Source organism: Arvicola amphibius, chromosome 9 (assembly GCF_903992535.2).
Source record: "Arvicola amphibius chromosome 9, mArvAmp1.2, whole genome shotgun sequence".
NCBI lineage: Eukaryota > Metazoa > Chordata > Mammalia > Rodentia > Cricetidae > Arvicola > Arvicola amphibius.
This window is the reverse complement of record NC_052055.2, coordinates 98,840,712-98,867,922: the sequence shown is the minus strand read 5'-3', so window position 1 is coordinate 98,867,922 and position 27,211 is coordinate 98,840,712. Positions and strand designations below refer to the sequence as shown.

At 46.8% G+C, this 27,211-nt stretch overlaps 1 protein-coding gene across 1 annotated transcript; it reads right to left on the bottom strand.

Annotated features, from left to right (window-relative positions):
• Positions 1-2,118: 2,118 nt before the first annotated feature.
• Positions 2,119-15,133, bottom strand: Ecrg4 (ECRG4 augurin precursor). The gene is made up of 4 exons (XM_038344230.1): positions 15,009-15,133; positions 7,268-7,315; positions 5,800-5,957; positions 2,119-2,348 (listed from the first exon to the last, which is right to left on the bottom strand). Exons 1-4 carry the CDS (start codon positions 15,085-15,087, stop codon positions 2,187-2,189), a joined length of 447 nt encoding a protein of 148 aa, XP_038200158.1. The 5' UTR covers positions 15,088-15,133; the 3' UTR covers positions 2,119-2,186.
• Positions 15,134-27,211: the final 12,078 nt, after the last annotated feature.

Below are 27,211 nucleotides of genomic sequence, written 5' to 3'. Positions count from 1 at the left end.
GAAGGTTTAGGAGGTGTGGCCTTGTTAGAGAAGGTATCTCACTGGGGGTGGGCTTTGATATTTCAAAAGCTCCCATCTTTCCCAGTGAGCGCTCTCTCTGCCTTGTGCTTTCTCAAGATGCAAGCTCTCAGCTACTGCTTCAGCGTCATGCTCGCCTTCCTATTGCCATGCTCTAACCGAAACTGTAAGTACCAAATAAACTCATTATAAGTTGCCTTGATTGTGGTATATTATCACAGCAATAGAAAAGTAGCTAAGACACTATGTCTTCATGGGAAAAACAGACAGCAACAACAAAAGCAAGGTGGAAATGTGCCAATAAGACACCCAACATTGATCACTAACCTCCACACGCCCACATGTGTATATGTTCACACACATACTATGCACACATGCAGGCACATATATAAAAGAACAAAATTATGTCTTTTGCAGGGAAAAGGAAAGAACTGGCTGGGGAGAATCACGGCAAATGAACTAAGGCAGCACAGAGAAGATACTCTATGTTTTCTCTCATAGTGGAATCTAGAGTCAAAATACATATGACGTGAAAGTGGAAGGGGGCTGTCTATACGGAGAGAGCAGACTAGAGGGTGAGGGAGATGGGAGGGAATGGGACGTATGGCTGTCTTTCTTATAGGAACTCAGTTTATCAATGTAATATATGAGACACAAAAACAGAGAAAGGCAATTTGGGGGGGGGTGAAGGGATTGGTGGTTGGTGAGAGGGTGAACGTAAGGGATCGCATTTGAAAAGGTCATGAAGAAAGCCAAGATTGTTTCTTAATGAAAAAAAAAAAAACAGGGTTTGTCAGGATCTGGGGAAGTGGCATGGGGAGTTGTTGTCTAGCTGGGGCAGACTGTGTGGTGACGAAAATGTTCTGGAGGTGATGGTGGTGGTGCTTATGAAACAATGAGGATGTGCTTCAGCCCACGGGAATGGACGCCTAGAAATTGCTAAGTGTTATTTGTGTGTGTGTGTGTGTGTGTGTGTGTGTGTGTGTGCGCGCGCGCGTTTAAGACAGCTTCTCACACTGTTTGAACTCAAGCCTCATCTTTGTTACTCTGTTACTTCGTTACTTTCCAAATGCTGGGATTGCTGACATGAGCCACCCCGCTCAACGGTGAGAAGTGTTATGTCGTGCGTGTTTATCGCACTTTTGATATGCAGAAGTCATGTTTCCCAAGAAGAGCCTTCATGGAAAACAGCTCCGAAACACTTCATCCTGGAGGTGAGACTCTCTGCTAAGCAGAGCTAACTTACTACCTAGATCTTGAGAGTCAGAGTCTTCCACAGATGATGTGGAAAATGGCATATCATTTTTAGGAAAAGGGTCACCCATTTTCATTAGGATGTCAGAGAGTGTGATAAACCAAAATATGACTGACAAGCCTCTTCCCATGCTGTCCTTGCCCGCCCATCGCCTTTTGGCCTTTGGATGTGGCACAGGCTAGACTACTTGGCTCCCATCACCAGCCTCCACCTCCATCCCTCTCTTTTCTACCTTCTTCTCTCCTCATCCCAACACCACTTCTTTCTTTACTCGGGTTGTTTACATTCAGTGGGAAAAAAAGCTTTCCTTGTTGGTTGAGGCACATAAAAAAAAAGTAGGTGAACATGATTCTGAGATCTGCAAAACTTCAGGTCGGTTCACTTCCCTGCACGTTTTTTTTTTTTTTTTTAAAAAAAAAAAAAGCCGTGCTCTGGCCTGCAGCCCAGAACAGAGAAAACCCCCACTGCCTGTCCAGTGGCAGGGTTCTCCAAATTGTATCCAAAACTAAAAGTCATAGCCAACTAGATTTTCCTGTTGAATCAATATTTTGCATTTAGCTCAGACTGCATTTTAACAAACAGAGACCCCCTGGCTTTCACTTCTGCTCTGCCTGAATACTGACAGGATTCCTGGAGGGAAATAGAGAGCCCCTCAGTTGGCATGCCAACTTCAAACACAGAGGCGATTTGAATTGTCAGGGCTCAATTTTTCTCCCAAGCGAATTCTGATACTTATCTTTTTAAAGAAATGCTTTTATTTCTATTTTTAAATGATACACATTGGTACGAGCATGCACGAAATGCAAAAGGCACGTCTATTCCTCTTTCCTTTAGCCCCTGGTGTTGGCACAGTGTGGGTGGAGAAGGCCTTCTGAAGCAAGGTGCAGGTTCTGCGGCACCTCAGCAAGGGGCGTTAATAGTCGTCATAGTTGACACTGGCCCCGTGTCTGAAGCTTTCTGGGCTGTGGGGACCGATGGCTGCGTCTTCATCATAATGACGCTGGTAGTAGTCCCCATAGTAGTCATGTCCATTTCGATTTCTGTTCATCCAATAGTTGACATCATCTTCAAATTTCTGGAAGCAAAGAGAATGATGAAGAAGGGGTTTAAAGACACACACTCCCCTAAAAACACACGAAAAACATGGCTTTTCTCTAAGTGGCTTTTCTTCAGTGATTGACAACCAGGGTTATTATGACAGCTGCTTGTATGACATTTTGTTCATGGGTTAACCCAGCCTTAGGATACCAGGTGCATGATTAATAAAAACTCAGAGAGAGAAATTGGGGTTCAACCGGGGAATTCGAAAAGTAAAACAGCCAGCCACTGGCTCTTACCTTGACCTCAGTCTGAAATGGCAACCCTGCCACCAGGAATCTCAGAGTGAGACTGAGTCTGAGAGCTGTCTCCTTCTGTCTTATATTCCTCTCTAGTTCCGGGATTAAAGGCATGCACCACTGGGATTAAAGGCAGGCACTACTCGGTTTCTCTAGCAACTAGTGTGGCTACTGGGATTAAAGGTGTGTATTACCACTGCCTGGTCTGTAAGGCTGACCAGTGGGGCTGTTTTACTCTCTGATCTTTAGGCAAGCTTTATTTATTAAAATACAATTGAAATGCCACTACAGATGCCAGCATGAGCACCCTGCACAAAGGAATCTACGCCCATACTTTTGATAATCTCCCCCACGCCAGGCTTATCACACCCTACTTCGGAGCTCTTCTCTCTTTATAAGGTAAATAAAATGTGTGTCTGTCATACGTAGTAACCACTTGGCTGGCCCTGAGGCACCATCCACATTACCATGGCAGGTGCCTTCCTATCCTCCTGGCCTATTCCTATGCTTGCCACCATTCAATCAACTGTTGGCATCTTCCAGCTCTGGGGGAGGGCATCTGGGATGCCCCAGGTGGTGTGCACACCTGTGTTCTTGGTTTGTGTGTGCACCAGCACAAGCGTGCACTGTTGTGAAGTGGACTGTGGGTGTCAGGCCTTGTGGCAGGCACTGGAGAAGGCCCAAAGCAAGATAAAAGAGTCCCGGCTTACAAGAAACCTGCAGGCTATTGGAGAGAGTTATGAAAAGCGACAGCTCCTGTTGATTAAAATGGAAAGGCAAAGGGAAGGGACCAGCAATTAACAAGGCCTCCTCCAGCAGCTGCTCGTTGCTGTGAACCGCCTTTTCACAGGGGAGAAGAATGTTTCTGAAGTGTTGGTGAAAGTGCCAGATGAATTGTGACGACAAGTTGCACATGTTGATTTAATGTGGGGATGAGGCCGCGGGGACGTAACCAAGGCAGAATAGGAATGGGAGTAGGCTGAGCAGCCTGGGCCACAGGCCTTGACTGTGAGACCCTGCACCAAAACACCTCTGAGGCTGGGGAAAAAAAAAATGCAGATTTGCTGGTGCCCTGTCAGCCTCCCGGACTGAATTTTCTAGTGGCTGGGTCTCAGGAATCTGTGTTTATTTTCCTGGAATGGCCAGAGAACCCTAAATAAGGAGCAACTCTGGCTTGCACTGTTTTCCGTCTTTGTGTTAGGATAATGTGGAGGGCGGTGTGCATTCGGTAGGAACCACTGTGGATTCTGGGTTTGGATCCTTTCCCAAGCCAGTGTTGTGTGGGATGAGCCTCTGGGGGATGCTGCTGTGAATTGGGGATCCCAGATGGCCCCTGACGATGTGTCTGATCTAGGACAGTGGTAAGGTAGATGTGCTGGAGACATTTTAGTTTGTAGCGACTCCAGCTTACCCTAGGCTGAGGGCCATCTGACCTAAGACCTCTGTGAGGATGGGCCATGTACAGGGACTCTGGGACCAAATGTCCACCCACTTTGGATAACTGGTAAACCCCTCCTGTGTACCCCTCACCCTGGGCCACTGATTCTGATTCCTCATCTGTTTGCTGCCCAAGACCCTCATCTTCAGAGCCACCCCAAAACCTCTACCTCAGGGAGGAGGAGGAGGCATTTTTGTCTTTCTATATAGTTAGCCTAGATATTTTTTTCCACAATGCTACATTTTTTTGGGGTCAGAATAAAACAATCTTACTGCCTGAGTTTTTCTCATTTAATAAGGTTTGAGATTCTGGCTTCAAATATTTTAAATCTGCTTTAAGGATTTTTATGAGTATAAAAATAAGACAGGTTCAGATTTGACCATTCAAGTTTGAATATGAGCCAGGGCATAGATAAAGCAAGATGGTGCCAAAGACCACTGCTTGTGGCATCTGAGCATAGTTTCTTGTGGTCTTTTTATGCAAATTTAATTACTATAGCCTTCCTCAATCTTTTATTGGTTTTGTTGTCAAACTTTATGTTTTAGTCGTTTGCCCATATTAAAAATGTTTTAATGGTGGTCATCAAAGATATAAAACAACTTAAAGGTATGATATTTCTATCTACCAGATAAAAAAAATATATGCACTTAAATATTCCAAACACAAGATGCTGCCGATGACTCTAGAGCATGGGTACTCCCCCTCAGGACTTTGGGGGATGTGCAACTTGACTATCAGAAGAACTTTTCACTGTGAGTTTACCTGTTTCCCAGTAACTCCACCAGGCAGAACATGGACCTTAAAAAGGAACAACTGACACATAGCAATGTCCTTTGAGTTGGGGAAATTGCTAAGCAAAGATATTTGTTTAAGTACTTTGTGTCACACCTGACACAGAGTTTGGCTTAAGTAGGTAGCTACTTGCACAACAAAAGAAGACTTGTTTTTGAGTAGCAAAAGTACGTTTCAGGACTGACAGCTGCGTGAAGAAGCTGGGAACGGAAGGGAAGGGATGAGGCAGCTCATGCTTTGTTCTGTACTGCATTGGAAAGGAAGCATTTCTACCCAGCGCGGGATGTGGGACACCCTCTGTGAGCCACGTGTCTATTTAGGAAAACATGTTTAGCTACTCGACTGCTAATGCTCCCTGGGAGGTAGGCTAAGCGGTCCACCCTGGACTCTTCGACCACTCTGTGGACAGTCTCCAGTGAGTAGAATCTAGAGTACCTGTCCTGCAGCCTCTTATCTGTGCCTGTAGCCCAGATGACAATATGTGACTTTCAACAGTCCCCTCTGTCTTGATAGATAGATAGATGATGATGACAGACAGATAGATAGATAGATGATAGATAGATAGATAGATAGATAGATGATAGATAGATAGATAGATGATAGACAAATAGACAGACAGATAGACAGATAGACAGATGCAGACAAATAATGAGGAAAGAAAATGTAGACTTCCTTCTTGCTTTATCTTAGCACATACTCCTGCTATCGTGACACCATTTGCCATGATGTTCTCACTAAAGTCTCTACGGTGACTTCCTATTCTTAGTCCTTCAGAGACAAAAGCTGAAAATGAACTCTTAAAAGTTCCTCACCTCGGGTGTTTTGATAGTGCAACAGCAAACAGAGGGTAAAAAAGACTCAAAGTTTAACCTCCCAGGCCCTCTTTCCCAGGTCAGGCCCCTGTCCCCAACAGCCTGCCCTGTGGTGTCCAAGGTCCCCCAGCAGGAAACTCTACCTACCGCCTCATCAAAGCCCATGTACAGGAATTGCTGGTACCACTGCTGCACCTCCGGCCGGGTGCGGTCCCACAGCTGTCGCTTGGCACGCTTCAGGCCACCCAGGAATTCCTTCGCGGTGTGCTCAGCCACAGCCACGTTAGTCTTGGCTGGAGTAGGTTCTGAAAAGATCAGTTCCCGAAACACAGACGATGATTTCTTTTTGAGAACAATATTCACTTTACTATTAAATTTTTTTCCTTCTGTGTTTTTAAAGATTTTTTTTTAAAAAATTATGTGTATAGGTGTTTTATCTGCATGTGTGCCTGTGCCCCACATGCATGCAGTGCCAGCAAAGGCCATAAGAGGGTGTCAGACCCCCTGGACTAGAGTCAGAGACAGTCATGAACCATCACGTGGGTGGTGGGAATTAAACCCTGACCCTCTAAACCGGCAGTGTTCTTAACTACTGAGCATTTCTCCAGCCCCAGGCTATTATTAGACTTCTGATGCGGTGTAACAATTCCTGTGTTTTGAATTGACACAAAGTATTGTACACATTTATGCTATACATATGCAAGGATCAAACAGGATTAATTGGCATTTCCCTCCCCCTTAAATGTTTATCATTTCTTCCTGCTGCACAGCTTTAAACTCTTTTCTAGTTCATAAAATGTGCACTGGGTTGCTCTGAGCGGCAGCCACCCTGCTGTGAGGCGGCTCGTTGTAGAATGTTGTAGAATTTACTCCCCTGGGCCTGCTTGTTAGCCAACATCCCCACTGCACTCCCTCCTCAGGCTCCACTGGAAGCTACGAGGGAGAAGCAGAAGTGATTAACGATCACACGGGAAACCTGGCTCATATTTCCGGGTCTCTGTGACACCCAGTTTTATAGAAGGAGATGAAGACGGGGGAGACGATGTTCACTAGACAGCACTATGGATCTGTTTGATAACTGGTAACAGTGGACTGAAAGCTCACATTGTGTGACTTCCAGAATGTTTACTTCTATGTCTCTTTGTTGCTGTCTACATAAGTTGGGAACTGTTTTTTTTTTCAGCAGAAGTTAGCAATAGAAGAGATTCCCCGTTGGGAATGCCTTTTCCTACAGCTGCCTGAATAGGCAGAGTGTACCAGCAATGCATTCTGTAACTACTCCACCAGGTAGGGCTAGTGATCTCAGCTCAGATGTGTTTCACTAGTGTAAAAGGACCGACGTTTGATTAACACTATCCCTCTCTTTCTGCGTCTCCGCTGGCAGCTCTCAGAAACACAGTTGCCAAACATCTATCGGCGGTAATATTTATCAAGCAGAATGCCACGCCACATACCCAAAGAATAAGTCTTCCAGATCTGCAAGCCTTCAAAAGAGCAAACACTTTCTGATGTTCCAAGCAGGAGACCTCCAGCCCCAGGCTAGTGTTTGCCACTGCTAGTCCACTCCTTGCAGTTAGGAGCGAACACACCCCTTACCCACCTGAAGCCCACTTACCTTCTCGCTTCTGGAGCATCTGCTTGAGTTTGTTTCCACGTACGCCACCTACGTAAACAAACCAGAAAGCAGTTTCAGAGCCAGCCCATCATTCCTAGAATTTGGACTTTGTTGAGTGCAAAACTCAGAGTTGGATATAGCAACCGTGGACCCCTGCGCTGATTTAGTAGATCTGTATAAAAGTATCGAATCGGTTTTTGGATACTTGCCACTTGAGAAAAACAATGCATGGTGTCTGGGGTTCATACTGATGACAATGACCACCGATGGCAAGCGCATGGCTGCAGGAGCTGCTACTTTGGAGGACAACTTTGTAATCTTAGTCCTGATGCCTTACTGCAAGGGGAGCTGCTTATCACATGCATCTGCCAGCAAACATTATCTTCATGGTGCAATAGGTCCTACGGTGCCCTTGAATTCATAATACCCTGGGAATAACCACTGGAGAATTTTGGAGGTAAACTTATTTAAATGCAAGGTCTTTGGGGGTGGTTTGAAGAAAAATAGCCCCATAGGCCTAGATTAGGAGATGTGACTGTGTTAGAGTAGGTGTGGCCTTTTTGGAGGAAGTGCTATTGGGAGCCTTAAAGGTCCAGCCTCTAAGGCTTCCTCTCAGGATTCAAAAGAAAGACACCATGATAAGTGAAAGGAACTTGTTGGGGTGCATGTCCAGCAGACAGACTCATAAAGACAGACCTGCAAATGGACAACTTACGGGGTACCCCATTTTGCAGATCTGCAGGAACATTTGTCTTTTGGAAAAGTTGCTGTTATATCTGTGTTAAACCTTGTGAAGCTGTGTTACTTCCCTTCAAAATAGGATTCATTCCCAAAACACCTCAGCACTGTGATTTCTCCTGTACGGGCAACGGAATGACCTTGCTTCATTCCCCATTTCAGATATTCCCAGATATCCAATTGGATGTCTATGGCAAGTGAGGATCTGAGGGTAAAAAAAATTACCTCAAGTACATTATCCCTGCAACCTCTGCTTCTTTATTAGTCAAGTGAGGGTGAAGTGAAAGGGTGTGGAGAAGAAGAATAAGGGGTGATCTCCACGAGGTTGCTGATTTTTACAGACATAGTTGGGAAATTCCACAGGAGAAGATAATGATAATTTGCATATCAAAATCACAAAAAAAGGGCAGGTAAGACCTGACAAAGCAGCACTCTGGAACAGGAACAGGTGACACCAGCCAGGAAGAGCCAGCATCCAAAGGGAAATCCCTGACATCCCACACCATTAGATAAGGTGACTAAATGTCCCTGAATCTTGGATTCACCCATTCTCCTCATCCAGTCTCTTTGGTGATAACCAGCTTTAGGGACACCCAGATTTATTTGTTAGCAAAGGTGGGGCATGCTGCCTTCCTGCTCAGTGCCTGTCTTCTTTAGACATTTCTATGTCGTCTCTTAGCAGATAATTTTGTGGGACTGACTCTATGTAAATTTTACTGCTGTCTGTCGATCTGGATGTAAAAAATCTCAACTCCTTCTCCAGCACCATGTCTGCCTGCATGCTGCCATGTTTCCAACCATGATGATCATGGACCAAATCTCTGAACTGTAAGCTAACCCCAGTTAAATATTTTCCTTTATAAGAGTCGCTCTGGTCATGGTGTCTCTTCACAGCAATAGAAACCCTAATTAAGACAGTCTTTGCAGGTGCGGTTTGTTAAGGATCTTAAAATGGTTTCCCACTGGACTCAGGTTGGGCTCTACATTCCATGATGCAGATGCATACAGCTGGGAAGCCCCACGAGACAAATTCGGGCAGAGATGAGGCTTATATGGCAAGCTGAGGAACATGCCATGCTTGGGTCTTAAAAATAGCTGCACGGCTTTGCAACTTTCTCTGATTGTCCTCTATTTAAGCTTTATCGGAGGGCAGGGCATTGGCTGTTAAATATACTCAGTTATAAAAGAGTAAAATTAATCTACCTGGTAAGTTGGTAGGAAATAGCATGTTTATCCTGAAAGAACACACCCTCCATTCACCGAGCTGGTCCCTAAAAGTTGAACACAGACTGGGTCTCATAAAGGGTAGACCCAAAACCCCTGGGGAAAACACCCTCAGCATCCTAAGCAGGAAACAGAGCATCTACAGGGGTCTGGAACTGCCATGGGGACTCATGACGGAGCAAGGCATATCAGGGTAGTGGTGCTGTCTTCCCAGCAGGGTTCTTAACCCCTCGGTCCAGGGTTTCTGGGAAAAGGATGAGCTTGTGCTTGCGTGGGGGAAAGTGCCTTAAACAAGAATAAGAACTTGCTCTGGGTATACACCCACGAGTGATAAACTAGGTCATATAATAATTCTATTTCTAGTTTTCCATGAAACTTGTACACTGATTTTCAGAGTGGCTGGACCAGTGTACATGCCCACCCGCAGTGAAGTAAGACTCCCACTTCCATTCGTCCTGCCAAGCTCATGTTGTCATTGGTTCTCTTGATGATGGTCATTCTCGGTGGGGTGAGATGGAGTTACTTCAGTTTTAATTGGTAGTTCCCTTGTGGGTAAGGACGTTGAGCATTTTCTTTTTAAAATGCACTAAGATACTTACACACTCGTGTTTATTGCTATGTGACTCACAACAGCTGAGAAATGGAACCAGCCTAGATGTCCACTCACAAATAAATGGATAGGAAAACCGGTACAGAGACACAATGGAATTTTATGGTACCATAAAGAAAAATTAAATTGTGACATTTTCAGATAAAACTGGAGACCATTATGCTAAGTGAGATAAGCCAGGCTGGGTGTTCTGGTTTGGTTCCTTTTGCAATGATCAAATGCTATGTCCAAAAGAAACTCAGGGAGGAAAGGGTTTATTTGGCTTACACTTGTAGGTCACAGTTCATCACCCAGGGAAATCAATGCAGACACTCAGGGAAAGAACCCGAAGGCAGGAATCATGGAGGAACCCTGTTTGCTGATCACTCTCTGGCTTGCTCACTTAGTCTCATGCTCAGCTAGCTTTCTTATATAGCCCAGAGCCACCTGCTCAGGAAACGCCACTGCTCGCGATGGACTGGGCCCTCCTATGCTGATTACTAATCAAGATAATACATCACAGACATGACCACGGAACAAGCTGATAAAGACAGTTGAGGTTCTTCTCAGTGATTCTAGACTGTGCCACCCTGACAGTTACTGTTAACCAGGACACTGAAAGGACCCACACCACACTCTTTCTCATGCACACCCCAGATTTTCATTTACATGCGTGTGGGTTAATGCATGTATGTATACAGAATGGGTGTAAGTCATAAAACTAGAAATGGGACCATGAGAGGAAAAGAAGAAAATGTAAAAAATGAAAGGGTGTTTGCCTCAGTGACTTTTCTCTTGGTGTGACAAAAATACCATGACCATGGCAACTTAGAGAAGAAATCATTTCACGGAGCTTACAGTTGCAGAGAGGGAGCCTATGACCACCATGGCAGGGAGCGTGGCAACAGGCAGGAAAGCATGGCCCTGGAGCAGTAGCTGAGAGCTCACATCTGATGCCCAAGCGAGAGGCAGAGAGAGAAAGAAAGCTAACTGGGAATAACATGGGCTTTTGAAACCCCAAAGCCCATCCTCAGTGATGTACCTCCTCCAACAAGGCTGCACCTCCTAATCCTCTCCCAAACAGTTCCCCAACTGGAGAGCAGGCATTCAAATATATGAGCCTATGGGTGTCATTCTCATTCAATAGAAGAGGTATCTTGTGATATGGAAGCAGGAAGGGGCTGACTGTGGAGAGGGAAGATAGGGGAAGGGGATGGGAAAAGCAGGGGAAGAGGACCAAAGTATGAAAGAAATGGACAGAATGAAACCCATTACTCTATCTAATTTTAATACTAAGAAAGAAAAAGAAAACATTTTGGGTTCTGAGTGCAGCTCAGCGAACACTCATTCAGCACGATGAAGCCTAGGATCAATCCTCACCATGGCAAAACAACTAGAAATCTGTTCTGTGTTTGTCAATAACACATTACTAAGGCTGGAAAAAGACTTTTAGTAAGAACTCTGCATAAATGATTTACTGTGTTATTGAGGAGAAAAAAAGTCAGTATTCAAAGCCAAGAGTCAGCATCTTGGAGTTCTACCAGGGTGTGCATATGATTGTGTGTGTGAGTGTGTATGTGATTGTGTGTATGTGTGTGTGGTTTTGTGTGTGTGCCTGTGTGTGGTTGTGGGTGTGCATGTGTAGTTGTGTGTGTGGTTGTGGGTGTGGTTTTATGTGTGTGCCTGTGTGTGGTTGTGGGTGTACATGTGTGGTTGTGTGTATAGTTTTTTGTGTGTGTGCTTGTGTGTGTGGTTTTGTGTGTCTGTGTGTGGTTGTGTGTGTGCATGTGTGGTTGTGCGTGTGGTTGTGTGTGTTAGTGAACCTGATACCACATTTCCGGGTCTGCGTCACTCACACTATGCACAATCCGTACAAAGCCTCCCCTCCTAGCCTACTATAGCACGGATACGAGTGTTGCCGGCTGACCTCCAGGATAGCAGTACTGTCCAGAGCAGCGGTTCTCAACCTTCCTAATGCTGCAACCCTTTAACGCAGTTCCTCACATTGTGGTGACTCCAACCATAAACTTATTTTGTTGCTACTTCACAACTGCAATTTTGCTTCTTTTATGAATAGCAATGCAAATACCTGATAAGCAGGATATCTGGTATGAGACCCCCAATGGGGTCATGACCCACGGGTTGAGAATCACTGATCTAGAGAACCTGGCCTATGCTCTGGGATGGAGTAGGGAAAATGCTAGAACTTACTCAAGTGCCTCCCTTAGGATCTTACAGCTGTACTGACAGCACTTCCTGGGCTCCGCTAGGACAGTCTCCGTTTACAACAGCTCTTCCTTCTCAGAAGTGCCCCAGCCTGGAGGATAATGTATGGCCATCCTAATTTTAGACAATGATAGCAGAGAAACACCTTGGGAAGAATCTGTGGGGCCACACTAATGGATGAGGGACAGATGTTAGGATGGCATTATTTGTCCTTATAGCTTGCTCAAGGGAGTTGCTATATACCGGGCAGGGAGCTAAGGAGTTGTCGAAGCAGGCATCAGAGCAGAGCGGCCTCTGTGGTCAGCGTGCAGGTTGCCTGTGCTGATGTGGCTGTTTTTAAACAACAGCAGTGTTCAGTGCCGTCTTCATGGGCATCGTCTATCAAGAAATGACTGTCCCATTGCTGCTTTGTCACTGTTCTGACCAGGCCACTTCTCTGCCGTTGGAGAAGGTCCCTGGGAGCCCAGAGAGAGGAAACCCTCAACTTCCTGCCTGTGGCTTGAGATGTTCATTCTCAGGCATGTTTTCAGTGTACCACCACTGGCTCTAACCCTCTGCCACTGTAAGCTCTGGATGCTTTGTTTTCTAAGCTGTCTCGCTCATGTATCACATCAATAAAAAAAGCAACTAGGATAGTGAGCAGCAGTACTTCCAATGCCCGGGCCACCAAGTGAAGATGGAGCACCTGGACCCCAGAGATTCCCCATTAAGAATCACTTGAGGACTCTGAACATAACACAGCACAGCTGAGAACTGGCTGGGCTGCTGGAGAGATGATGATGTGAACAGAAAAGGCAGGACCGATGCTCAATGCTGTACTTCCTTCCCAACCTGAAAAGTCAATGGAGAAATCTATGTCGTTATTTGCCAAGGCATGGATAGGTGCATTCTTGGCTCTGCTATTGGCATTCATGAATAGCTCAACATTGCTCAGTCTCTAACAAGTCATGGGGCAGCACACAGAGAATTAAGCGCCACCCTCCATCTGTTTGCCTTCTGTAGAAGGGCTTCACAATTAATGAATGAAATGTGGCCGAGTGCTGAAAGAGACACGAGGTTTGGGCTGACACGGCAAGCCTGCAATTTCTCGCGAGCGTGAGTCATCACTGCTTCGGGAACGAAAGCTCCACCACGGCAGATCTCAGCTGTGCTAACTAAAAGGCTTGGAGAGGTCCCATGCCATGAATTATGAATGCTGTGGTTCCGCCAAGCCCTGTACCCTCAGCTATATATTAGTACATATAATTGGACAGCACACTGACTCAGCTTGAGGGAAGAAGTAAGGAACAAAAGGAGAGCGGCGGATCCTTTACTACAACATCCCCAGCTGTCGTTTCCAGGCTTTGATGAAAAGCAGTGACACATGTATCAAATCTGGCTCCCCGGAATTAGAACGCGCAAGGAACTGGGCGCACACAGAGTCTCGCGATGTCCCACTCTAAAGGTGAAAGTCTTAACAAGAAGACCAAGAGGGGGCGATGATCCTTCTCTTCATGAAAAGTACTCGGATACCGTAAAGAGTCCTGTTTGGAGGCTGGAGAGATGGCTCCTCTGTTAAGAGCACTGACTGCTCTTCCACAGGACCCCAGTTTGGTTTGCACATTTTCATGGCAGCTTACAACCTTCTGTCCCTCCAGGACCAGGGGTTACAGCACCTCCTTCTGGCCTCTGCCGGCACTGCAAGCGTGAGGTGCACAGACATACATGCCGTGCAGGCAAAACACCCATACATATAAAATAAAGGGTGTGTGTGTCGTCTTTGAGATTCAATGTATTTTCATCTTTTGTTGTAAAAAGTTCACACTTCAGCTCAACGATTCTGATGCTGTAACTGACTTCATCACTCACTTCTTGGTATTAACTCTGTAAAATATTGAGTACTGAAAACGAAAGGCCCGCGTGCACAAGGCTAGCTCACATGAACGCAGTACAGATGTTTGCAACAGTAATCCTTTAACTAGAACAAGCTTCCCTTTATTTTCGCGGTCCCTCCCGCCGTGTCCTATTTCCCCTAGCCCTGGAGTTTGGTTTACCATGCCTGCTCTGAGAAAGCAAATACGAAGTGACAGAGAAATCAAGCGTGTCTTCTTTTACATTTGGCAATGCCCAACGATGTCCCTTCGTACTGGGACAAACACCAATCTAAGGCGCTGGGCAAATGATTTAGAGTCTTCCAGCTCCTGTTCTCCTGGCAGTAAATCTAGGGTCACGCTGCTGCCTCCCAGAGTAGTAAGCCCCAAAGGCGCTCCTATGCACAGGATGCAGCGGCGAGGGGTGGGGTGGGGGTGGGAAGCGTGAGGGAGAAGCTCACTTTTGACCTCCCATGGGTCACACAAAAAGATACCTTTCCAGGTTCAGAAGGTGGAGTCTGGAGTTCTGGGTAGAGAAGCCTGAACATCCATTGGAGCGACTCCTTTTGGGTGTGCTGCGAAAGCGCTTTTAATGGAAAAGAACTGGGAGGGGGGTTCAGACGGTTCAGCTAATTCAGCTAAATGTGGTGGAAGAGGTTAAGCATTACTCAACTTTAAAGGCTGGCGCCTGCCCTGTCTAAAGCATCAGGCCCCAGCTGCTTTGCAGCGTGGAATACCATCAGCTCTGCTGCCTGAAATGGAATTGGGGAGAGAGAGCAGCTTGTTCTGCCTGCCTACACCAACCACTTCAAGCCTCCACCATCCCCGAGTTAGCATTTCTTGTAGGTCCTTTGGGCCCCTATTCCACTTACCCAGGGTTGCCCCTTAGTCTACAATTGCTCCCTTCGAATTTGATACGCTCACTGCCTGCCCAAGTGCACCTCTTGGGTCTCATGCCAAGTGCAAAATCCTAGACCTGTTTCCTCTATCTTCTTGATCCAGTCCAGGCTAAGAGAGGGATCAAACGCAGGCAAGCAGCACCCCATCTCCTTTCCTATTTCCAATCTCCTTACCCAGCCCCCGCAGCACTCTCCACCAGGCATCTGCCACTCACCTGGACCCAGGCACAGCAGAAGGAGCAGCCCCAGCCCGGCCAGGACCAGGACCGAAGGCCGCACAGACAAGACGGCCATGGCGCCAGGACACTGCAGAGTGTCTAGGGGACGACTGGAGCGAGAGACCAGGGCTCAGCGAAGCAGGCGCGGAGGCGAGAGCTCCGGGTGTCCTTGCCGGGGGCGGGACCCACTGGGTGGGCAACAAGCCAGCAGGCTGCCAGCCAACCTGCAGTTCAATGCCACCGAGGCACACTGTCCTGCGGGTCTGCGGCGAAAGGCTGGGAGCAGGGAGCCTCGTGACCAAAGGGGTGAGGGCAAGCCAGATGCCAAGCACAGACCAACAAGGCTGCAGACAGGGAATGCTGGCTCCCCAGCCCCGCCGAGTGGTTCCTCTCACACACATAACCCTCCCTCAGCATCCCAGGCCCTTGGCTCCAGGCTCAAGCCTTGCCTTATAAAGTAGTCTTTGGAATGTCCTTAATTCCTGAGCTGCAGTTAAAGTTGGCTCCTGCAAAGCCTCGTTTTACGCTATTTTGAAAAACTCTGGGTTCTGAGCTCCAGTCCAGGAAAACCTCTCAACTAAACCTGCTCCAGTGTAGAAACCTTCGGGAGACTAGTGTTTTTGCGAAGCTGTTAGCAAAGATCGCGTGTCCTTTGTGCATGCTCTCATCCTGGGACATTTGAGCTATTGGAAAAGGAGGTAGAGGACACTCATGGTCTCAGTAGCAGGCTTGGTCATCAAAAGAGGCCACAAAATAGTCAGTGTGCTCAACGAAAGTGAAGACCAGCTGGAGATGGTGCAGCCGGGACCATCTTGCAAGGGTTCTACCCCTAGCAGCAGATTCAGGGAGCAAGGACAAACTGTTTTGGCAGATGAAAGGAAACTTGCTGTCCCCAGTAAGACTGGCCTGAGCTCAGCAGACTGCTGCTTCTTCCATCACAGAGACACTCAGTTTTAAATCAAGGAGAGGTGCTTAGTCCCCGGATACCTCGGGAACCCCCTCCTAGTAAGGCAGAGGGGTTTCTCCAGCAGGCAGGAGAAAAATCAAAGTTTAGTCAGCAAAGAAAAAAGAAGAGAAAGGTGAACCTGGAAGTTAAGTAAATGCTGATAGGTATATGGCACAGGCATAAAAGAATTAGGAACTTGCTAGTGCACATACTGCCGGTTGCCCTGATCTAGCGGATGCTGGGTGAGGCCTAGCAATCTGAATTTTGCTTAAGGCTCTCAGGGATGCTGAGAGTGTGTGTCAGAGGGCACAGAGAGAAATTCCACTGCTGAAGCTTCCCTGTCCTCTTGGCCTTCCCGTGGCCTCAGGGAGGACAATCTGGAGACTGAGCACAGTGGTGAAGGCTAGGGCTTAGATTCCAGTGTGCGTCTGCATTCCACACAAGCGTTTAGATGACTCACCTGCCTTTCTCGATGTGTATCTGTAAAGGGGAGGACCCAGCATCTGCCCTATTGAGATAAGAAGTCAATGTGAAGAGCCTGGTACGCTGTGGACACTCAAAAATGTTGGTACCATTGTTATCACCTAGACTCTCCCTGGCCTCTGTGTCCTGTGCTCAGTGCCTTGTGGCTTACAGTCTTTCTCCCCTTCCAGCCCAGGCCAGACTCTCAGGAGCCGTCATTCTGGAATGAAGCCAATCCACCCCCAGTGCCACTGTCTGCCAGACTTTCCAGATGCTTCCCGGCAAGATGGCCTTCAGAGCAACGCTGCGGTGACCTCTGCCTTAACTTCTAGTTCGCAGATGATGTGGTGACAGAGGAGCAGGGGAAGTGCCCTTACTCTGTGGGGCGCCATCAGCCCAGCACTCCACAAGGAAGCTCTGCAGGACACATCACATGTGACAGGGATGCAATCTAACACAGCTGTGACCCAATACCGTGTCACAAAAAATGGCAAGAGAGATGCAATTGGTGGAATAGGCCCCAGTCCAGGATTGCCAGTTTTGTAAGTTGTCAGAAATGGTATTGGGGGGACCTTTCAAAGCCCTTAGCTCTTACAACAGCAGCCTGTGACATTTGAAGGTAAAATGGTACAATGTATGAGATTTATTCTAAAATATTTAAAGGACTAAAGAGATCACTCTGAGGTTAAGGGTGTTTGTTCTTTTGCAGGGAACCCTAGTTCAGTTCTAGCACCCACACAGCAACTCATAACCACCTGTGACTTCAGTTCTAGGGTATCCAGCGCCCTCTTTTGGCTGTCTGGGCACCAGACATACATGTAATGCATGTGCATACATGTACATAAAAATACACACACACACACAAAACAGATCTTTAAAAATATTTAATAAAAAGTAATGACAATTGATAATTCTTTTGCCAGGAACCCGTGTGTACCATGAGCCTTCACATGTGATGTGTATGTAAGAACCTAGGTCTGCATGGATGTGTATCCCTAAAAGCCATTCATTGAAATCCTAGTCCCTGGGGTAATAGAGGTGGGTCTCTAGGGGATGCTGTGGTTATATCCTTATAAAAGAGCCTCCAGTGAGATCCACACCACCAAGGGCCAGCTTGAGAAGCTGCCACCTATAAACTAGAAATTGAGTTCTCAATAAACATCTCTTCTCCTGCTGCCTCGCCCTGGGGTGTGCCAGCATTGAGAACTGTGGGCTGTCAACTTCTGTTGCTCATAAGGTACCCAGTTTAAGGTATGCTCTTATGCCAGACCTATGAAAGCAAGTGCGCCACTCTAGTCTTCTCTGGGATGTGTTTACAAATATTCATTAAACGATAGGACCTTAAACGCCACGCCATAGCCATAGAATATACAACTCCATGTGACCCCCCCCCCCGCCATGTCATTCAATTACCGAATCTACTCCCTGCTTCTCCACAGTTTCCTAGGACGACCTGTATCATTACCGCTCTTTGGTCTGGCATTCTTTCCTCATCTCTGCGAGTCAGAATCTTACTCCACAGGCATCTGTCACTGCTTCAACAATGGCCCCAGACATGGTGATTTAGAGCCACCATATGCTTTATTATTCTTCATGGTCCTGTGGGTCAGGAGTCTGAGTTGGGCTCCACCAGGTGGTTCTGTTCGGCAAAGTGCTCGTGAAGTTCTCTCGCATTGCTTGGATGGCAGAGGGACTGAGGTGGACAGCTCCACTCACCTGGTCAGTGACGTGGAGCTGGACCCCACTGAGGTACCCTACTGTGGCACCTCAAGCATGGTGGCTTTAAGCTCCCAGAAGGAACATTGCAAGAGCGGGACCTCCAGGGGCAAGAAAAGTAAGCTGCCATGATTGTCTTAACCTGGAAAGTGGCACGAATCAATTCCACTGTGTTCTGTTGGCTAAGAACCACAGGATTGCTGGTCTAGTGAAAGGTCGGGAAGCTCTTTACCAGAGGAGAAATCTCAAAGCAGCCACGTGTCTTTTAACCTGCCATACTCACCAAGCTTCCAGGCTGAGCTCAGGTGCTGCTTACTCAAGAGGCTCTCTCTCTCCTCCCCCTCAGGCTGGATCATCCTTCCCTTTCTGTTCCTGCAAGCCTTCTGCACCCCTGATCCTTTCCCCGCTCTCCCGGAGATTCCTTTATGTGTCGTATTCTTTTTTCGCCCCTTGAAAACTGAGCTATAACCCCAGTGCTCTTTTCAGTCACTGTGCAGAGCCCCACTACGAATTCCTGAAGAGTAAATGCATGCTATCTAAGAGTGCATCGGTTCAAGACTATTCTGGTATTGTGCAAACGAGATCATTTGGTATGGCTGCATTTTTGGTTTTATCCATTTGATACAAGAAAAGGATATGGGATATGCAATCATATCTCACTGTATCCAGGACTTGGGGGAGGCAGTAAGAGCTGGGGTAAGAGCCCTGCCACAGACCTGCCCTAGCAACTGGCTAAGCCAGTCCTCCAGCCACATCAGTGTTAAACTTCCTTCTTAGTGATGAGACCTCAAAACCCCTTTCCACTGGTTAAGCCAGTTTCCACGCTGGAATTTTTAATAACTTTTGCCATTTCAAATAATGAACTGAAGCCAAAGGTGGCGAGAAAAAGTTCACTTTAGTCTAAAAAAAATAGAGAGGCACACAAAGTCCTTATTGTACAAGGCTCACAAAAGGGTTCTGTGAATGGTGATCATGAAGAGGTGCCCAGGACCCCACAAGCAGGCCTGATCTTTTAATGTCAGTGCCCAGAACCCCACAGGCAGGTCTGGTCTTTTAACATCGGAATCCAGGACCCCACAGGCAGATGTCCACCCTGAGTGTCTGTACCTGGGATCCAAGGGCAGATATGATGTCTTAATGTCCAAATCAAAGAATTCACCAACCAATGCGGTCTCTTAGTGTTTGAGTGCAGGATCTACCAGCAGATCGACCTACTGATGTCTGTACCCAGGATCTCACTAGTGGACTGGGCCCCTTAGTGAATGTCAGTGAGAATCCAGAGCCAGGAGACCTGGAGGCAGCCTACAAGCGCCAGAGAAGTAGCTCTTTTTGTGCAAGGAAGGGTCTTTGGTGACATAAGAAAGCTTGACTGGAGTGTTTTTCCAGGCTCTTGCTCTTTAATTTTCAACGTCTGAACCAGGTTCGGAAAACAGATGGCCTTGGTTTCCAGATGAGATGCAGAGTTCTCCCCGCCAGGAAGCCTCATCGCGTTTCCCCTGGATGCCTCCCTCCAAGAGGTGGAGGACCACGGAGGAAAAACCACACGGTTCTCGCAACTACAGAGAGCACGGAACTTTGTATATACTGTGCATACCTGTGGCTCACTCCATCCCTTACAGGACATACTTTAGGGCTTCCTCAGCTTCTCTGATTTGCCAGCATTTGCTACTCTTGTACTCTGAGGGCTTGTATTAAATAAAATGAAGGTTTACAAAAATAATAAGCTCTGAGATGTCACAATAGTAAGTGTATCACCCAGACAGCTACCAAATGGCCGACAAGATCCACTAGACAGAGATGACTCAGATCCTAGTCTGGGTGGGATAGGACGGCTCGAGATTTCATCAGATCGGCGTCCAATTAATATGCATCGTTTCCTTCTGAAAGTTTTCAGGTAGTCTTTTTGAGTCTCGGTTGATGGTGAGTGGGTAAGATGAGGGAGGAGAGGCAAAACACAAGAGGATACTTCCATGAGTTTGCTAATGCAATAGTAGAATCCTAGAGGGGGGCAAGGGCAACATCACTTACATTGAGTGCGTCCATAATCGCCCACAGATCCACAAGAGGCCACGGCTGCCCCTGAAATCTAATGCTAATAATTTAATCAACACTTCATGATTTCCACTTTAACGCCCAGGTAAGACAGAGCCCCAGGTAAGACAGAGCCCCTCGCAGGGTCCAGGATTGACTGTCGCTCAAGTTTTCCCAGCGTCTGAAGAGTCTGACTTCACCCAGTGTTTCTCCCTTCTAGGCAAACCTTTATCAATCCAGTCTGTATTTTCTGTGTTAACCTCAGACGCAGGCTCAATGATGCCAGCGCCTGGTTTGGCTCTGGCCTCTGGGGGCTGACCTTCTACTGAGGATTAGCACATACACCAAACATGTAATTACCTTTTGCAAACTGTTTGAAAACCTTCCAAGAATGTGTATGCTAAGGACTCCAAAGAGCAGGATTAGCACCGTTTTAAACAAGAGTGACAAAGACTTATAAAACCATTCAATAGTCTATGTGGTGTCTTGGAGAGACTTCATTACTTCAAACATGGTTCTGAACTGAGACTGAAACATATTGTCCACTCTGCCAAGCATCTCACCCAGAATACTAACTCAGGAATTCTCTCTCCTGTTGGCTGTTACAGTGCCATTCAGTCCAGAATGACATATGACTTCTAAATCATTCTAAATGGCTCAACCCTTGCCTTTAGTAGATTTAGCCCTTGTTCTGTTTCTCTACCCTGGGTACGCCGAGGAAGACAGCCATTTTTCATGTCGCATTTGCGGGAGTTGCCAGCTGTGGATATGCACACAGAATTACTTGAGCCACTCCTTACTACCTAGCTAGTGTGTCTCATCCTCGGACAGTTGCCTGGTGATGAAGGAAGAGCCACAGGAGGCAGGCAAATCATTGAATTCCTGTGCCTGGTGGCTTAGCACTTCACAAACAAGAATGTCCACATGTAGAAGGAGAGAAGCTGCACAGAGGCTCCCATAAACCACGTCTGTACGGCCCCTCAGTGCAGGGCCCACCCTCCCTCCACAGCATGCAATGCATGTGTTCTCAGGGTTGTTGGAAAGATCTGCAGCTGGGAACACAGTTGCCTCAGAGGCAGGCAAGGCTTCTTTTGGGCATGGCGTCTCTCCTTTACACTTATTGGTGGAGCTGCGATACCAAAGATGCATGAAAGTCAGCTCTCCCTCCTTCCCAGCCCCATCTCCAAGCGCATCTACAAGACCACAAAACCCCAGCTCTGTGGTGGACTTTGGCTGATCCTCTGCCTTTTGCTGGTCCAAAGTCCCCATGCTTTGTGCTGCATACAGTCACAACCAGGTCCTTTCCTGAGGACACACTTGTGACATTCCTCCCCTCAACTATGGCCTGCCCTCTGGGCAACTTTGACCCACGGGAGGACCAGCACACTAACCTAGCCCACTTGCCTGTTTCAAGCAGACTTATAGGAGTATCTAGGATCATGAACTCAATTACTCTCATCTGTGTACCTGTGAGTGTTTTTACTTCTCGTTGGTTCTGATGAGTATCAGGACAGAGACTACATAGCTCTCAAAGCTAAAATGCTGTCTGGTCATTACAGAAAAAAAAAAAAAAAGTCTTCTACCCTGAGAACAGGATGCAATAGAAACAACACCCTGAGACCTCCCAGCACAGGTCCTTGGGAAGTTCCTGTAAGAAGTTCCACTGGCCTTCCAGAGGGAACAACACGGGTGCCTTCGCTCCAGCGAAGCCTCAGCTAAGGACACCACTGGACTGAGTCCAACAAGAAAATCTTCCAGCAGAGCTGCCCAGTGCAGGGAGTTACAGAAAATGATGAGTTGTCATTGTTTATGCCTCTGTTTGGGGTGGTTTGTTATGTAGCCGGAGGTGGCTTGAAGTGCGCTCTCTTCTGGGCTGAGTCCACCAGGAACTACGCATCTGTGGATCATCTGTGAGGCAGAATCCTAGGAAGAAGACACACAGGATGAGTGGGGGTAGAGGTCGGGAGAGATAATTAAACAGGAGGAAGAAAAAGCAATAGGGACGATAATAGTCTGGTTCTCTTTACTATAATAAAATACCAGAAGCAGACTAACTTTGTCAAGAAAAGAAGATTCATGAGCTTACAGTTCTGGAGTCTGAAAGTCCAAACATCGCAGACCAGACTGAGGTTAGCTGTCACCACCTGGCAGCTGGCAATGGTGAGAGCATATGTGCAGGAGAGAGGGGTGACCTGGCCGAATGCGAAGCCAAGGAAGCACTGCTTCCAACGGCACACTCCAATTACCTTGACGCCCACCCCCAGGCCTTACCTCCTAAGGGCTCCAGAGCACCTCCCACCAGTATTAGAATACGGAGGCTCAACGAACGAAGGACCTGAGCCTGCCTGAGCAGTGTGCAGGGAATGGACCAAGCAGGAGTCCGTCCAGGCAAACCTCTACGGCAACTTGTAGCAGAATGAAGAGGTCTATGAGTATTATTTTCTTCACATTTATTTTGGGGGGGAGCAGGGAAGGTGACATGATACGTGTGAAGGTCAGAGGACAATTTTCAGGAGCTGGTTCTCTCCTTCCCCCATAGGGTCCTGGGGAATCACTCTTGGATCATCCAGTTTGGCAGCAGATACCTTTAGCTAACGAACGTTGTTGGAACTTTCTTCCACCCCCACCCCTGCCCTGTCCTTTTGAGGTAGAGTTTCATATAACTCAGGTTAGCTTCAAACTCACAAATTACCCGAGGAGAACCTTAAACTTCTGAATCTCCTGCTTCTGATTTCTGATTTGCAGGATTGTAGGCTGTAGTACCGCCGTTCTTTGGTGTAGTGCTGGGCATGACATGCTAGACAAACACTCTTAACAACTTTGAATCTCACGGGAGCAGGATTTTTCATGCATGAAGCTATATAACTCATGATAATAGACACTAGCTCCTTGGATATGGTGAATTTTATGTGTACTGGCATTTACGTTTGTGAGCATGTATATGTGCGTGTGCATGTGTGTGTGTGTGTGTGTACATTCATATATGTGATTGTGGACACATGTGAGGAGGGCAGAGCACAACCTTGGGTGTCAGACTTGCCTTCCATAGAGTTATCACTTAGTGTTCAAAGATGGCTTGGTATGGTTTTATTTTTGTGATAATGAGAAATTTAATGTAATGTTATGAGAACTTCAAAGAAATCCAATAAAATTCCCAGAACCTCAGAGCATTCAAACCACAAACACATTCCCTACGCCTCCTGATGTTTGGTCCATGTTCACAGCTCCAGATTTGCCTGGAAAGTCTTGTACTCGTGGCCCCAAATAAGAGCTTTGGCCTGGCTGAGCACTGCAGTCTCTTGGCACAGTGACTCCAGACCATATGCATCCTTATCCTGGGGTTTAATCATCTGTTCCCTTTTCTACCCCAAGTGCTGCATCTGCATTGCCTTCATGTTTTCAATAGCCCGAGAACATTTTTCCACACAATTCTGTAAAAGTTTGCAAGGTATCTATATGCTCAGGACATTGTTAGGGAGCCCAAGGTGAATGAGTCATCTGCCCTGTGATGAGCAAACATGCATTCTAGATTTTGGATGCATTTTGCCATGTCTCTACTTTGGAAGACTATGGGAAAACATGCTACAAAGCCATAAGAATTTTCTATTTGTTCCAGAGTAGGGGAAGCACAGGTGAGTGAAAGTTGAATCTGAACATCTTCAGCAGGCCCGTGTATATGAACTCTTGGTTCTTAGCTGGCGGGGTTGATCTTGGATATCAGGCATAGCTGGTGGATGCAGGCTAAGGGGCAAGAGTTTCTGGTCCCTTCCTTTTGATTCATGATTTTCCAAGAAGTAAGAAGTCATGCCACAAGCTAAGCTCCTGCTGCCAACCATGTCTTTTCTACCAGGGTGGGCTGATGAACCCCCAAATTAGGAGCCCAAACAAATCTTTCTTCCCTTCCATTTCCTGCCACAGTGATGAGAAGAATAAATGCTACAGTAGGGTAGGATATTGCTTGCTGTCTTCTATGTTTTAACAATTCTTATGATTTGAATGTGACCCCACCACCACCACCAAGTCACCACATTAAAGCATTGGCCTCTAGCCCATGGTCCTACTGGAAGAAGTCAGAACATGATAGAGATGGGACTTTGTGGGGAGGTCATATCATGAGAGACATGCCCCATGAAAGGGATAATGTAATATAGGTCCTCCTCTCTCACTTTGATCTCTTGATCTTTAAGGGAAGAATAGTTTCCTCTGCCACGTACTCCCCATGATGTTGCACCTCACCCCATGCATAAAAGATCTGAGGTCAAGCAATCAGGGTAATAAACCTTTCTTTCCTATAAGTTGTTTAGTTCAGGTATCTAGTCACACTGACAGAAAGCTGACTAACACAGCCCTTAGCATGACCATTAACTGATGGCCATGTGAATGGCGATAGATCAGGGGGCACAGAAAGCTTGTGACCTACCGGAATTGTATTAATACCGCAGAGGAAGGCAAACCCTATGTTCCCCACATAGGGACTAGTTTTTCTTTCTGACCTGAGTCAGCGTGGCCAAAGTTGAGCAGGGGGGCATTCCCCCTTCAGCACCACATGGAAAAAGCACTGACACCATGACAAGAATGATGTCATGGTGGAGCTTCAGAAGCTGGGGTTAGAGATCTGGGTGGGTTCTGATGAGTTTGCGGTGACCAGCCACTATTTCCGATTAAGTCATGTCCTCGCTGAAGTAAGCACAAGAGGCCTACCAAAACTTCCACAGGAACCAGCCACTCTTGGTCAACACCTAGACCGAAATGACACAAAAATTAATGGGGGTCATCCGACAGAAGACTCTCTGTTCTGCTCCACATTTTTGTGCCTGGGCCAAAACCGCTTTGCATTTCCTGTCTTACACCCACAGGGACTGGCATCTGGAAGGGTTCAGATATTTTGAATACTGTTCGGACAGCAATGCTGGAATCCGGCTGGGGGAAAACCAGAGCAACCATTTCTGATAATAAGGAGCAACAAGGCTCTCATTGAATGACAAGGGTCTTCATACAGTTTTAACATTAACGCCCTCTGCACCCAACAAGGAGACTTCTTTCTTCCCTGTCTTGTCCTCAGCTCCCCGCCCCCCAACACCCAGGTCTATATGGTCAAGGTCATGGTCTGATGTGAATATAATCAGCGGTTCTGTCTCCTTGGAGGTTCAAATCTGAGCAGCTCGTGCGGAGAGTCTTAAGCTTCGTAGATGCCTGTTATACGGAGCTAGTCATATTTTGCGCATCACAGTAAAAATCAAAGGTCGTAAGTGTGCAGAGATGGTGACAATAAGACTATTCCAGATGATGATAAACGCTTTCTCAACTCCTCCAGCAGCACCCTGAGTCACCCTTGCCTCTGGTATGGGGTGGGGGCAGAGGGGAACTAACACAAAAACCTCTGGGGTAATTTCACAGAAAAATATACCAGCTACAACTTGTTCTACTTGAGAGAATTGGCTTTAGTTCTACAGAAGACCACCGTTTATGTGGGCCATGGGTTTAGCTGGCTCAGGGCGGATTGATAAAAAGGGCTTTGACTAAATAGCACTCATGCATCTGAGTAAGACCAATCATTTTGACAAAGCATTGTTGCAATTATTTCCTTTGTGGATAAACTTCTGTTTTGTCCTCAAAATTCCCAATGATGGCAAATATGCCAAAATCCCACACTAGAAGGCATTAGTCATCCATTCCTTGTCACTACGTGTCCAACCATTATGGCTACCGAGGCAAAGCCTTCTGCTTCCCCACCCCCTCCAAGCCATTATGCATGCAAATGACTGGGAGACTGAACTTCAGCTGTGGAAGCTCTGCCGGCTGCTCTGCACAGAGAAACCCCCTGCCTGGAGAAATGGTACATCCAAAGAGTGTTGACTGATATTAGGAGCCTCATGTCCAACAAGTAAGCCAAGGGTTTAGAATCATAAAAATATTAAGCCATTTGGAGGACAACTGGTTTTGAGTATTCAGACACACTGTTAGAATCTCTGTATTCATCCCAGGAGCTCACCTGGGCTTGGTTGGTTGTTGAATTCATCACTAAGATGGAGAGGGTGTATATGAAGCAAGACCAAGCGGGAATAAAGAAACTCCGAGAAATAACAGTCCTCATAGTGAGACCTAGGTCCTCACTAACCAGGTTCTGCTTTCTTGGTCCTCACCCCCTGTCATCACCCTGTGAAGTCTGTCTAGCTTTCTCTGGTGATATTTCAGCTGGCAACAAGAACATAGCGCTTAGCTTTGGTAGAGATGAGAGAGGAAGGACTGAAGAAAAAACTGTTGCTTAGGTCCAGTCAGAAACCTGCACTCTATAGGACCGAAAGAGCTCAAAGGGGGGGTCCCAAAAGAATCAAAAAAGCAAGACTGTCTCAGAAGGAAGAGTGTGGCAAGGAGATGGGAAGTGGGCTGACTCATCTCTTTTCCCCGTGACCAGCTCAGGGGAGATGGAATTGGAGTTCAGGGACACACAGAGAGAAGGCAACGAGTAAATATTTTCAGCCACACCCAAACATGGTAGGACTTAAACTGGAGAAAGAGCAACAAAAGCAGGAAGTATTACAAAAGTGACCCCCCGCCAAAAAATGACTGTGAATAAAATTAGATACGTAAATAATAATACTAAAAATAATCAAAAAGACCAAAGCAGAAGCTTAAGGGATGAACAGTGTGGGACAAAGCCTATGGATGGGTAAATGGTCATCGGGTGACGAGATGCAGGTCATCCGAATTTCAACTACAATATGAACTGATCTGGACAGAGTTTGGTGAGGGCAGAGGGCATGCCCAACACACAGTGAAATTTCATCTTACACACATGTCGTAAACAAAAATCAACCTAGAGGTGAGACTGTGTTTGGCTTGAGCTATGCATACATCCCCTCTTAACAATGCACTCAGCCACCCGGGACCCCATCTGCCTCGAGTTGCATGCAGGCCTAACTTTAAAGAAAGTAAGCGCTGCTCCTCCCTGGGAACCCTTAGTAACTCCCCTTTCACGCTTAGTTTCCATTCAAATGGAACGAGGGGTAGGGGCCAAAAATAACTGGAAAACTGGACACAATAG

What these genes read in the sequence shown, in the direction of transcription:
- Ecrg4 (XM_038344230.1), bottom strand. Translation starts at nt 15,087, where the DNA reads ATGGCCGTCTTGTCTGTGCGGCCTTCGGTCCTGGTCCTGGCCGGGCTG. An exon ending in GATGCTCCAGAAGCGAGAAG is followed by an intron (nt 5,958 to 7,267) that starts GTAAGTGGGCTT and finishes TGATCTTTTCAG; the next exon opens with AACCTACTCCAGCCAAGACT. An exon ending in ACATGGGCTTTGATGAGGCG is followed by an intron (nt 2,349 to 5,799) that starts GTAGGTAGAGTT and finishes CTTTGCTTCCAG; the next exon opens with AAATTTGAAGATGATGTCAA.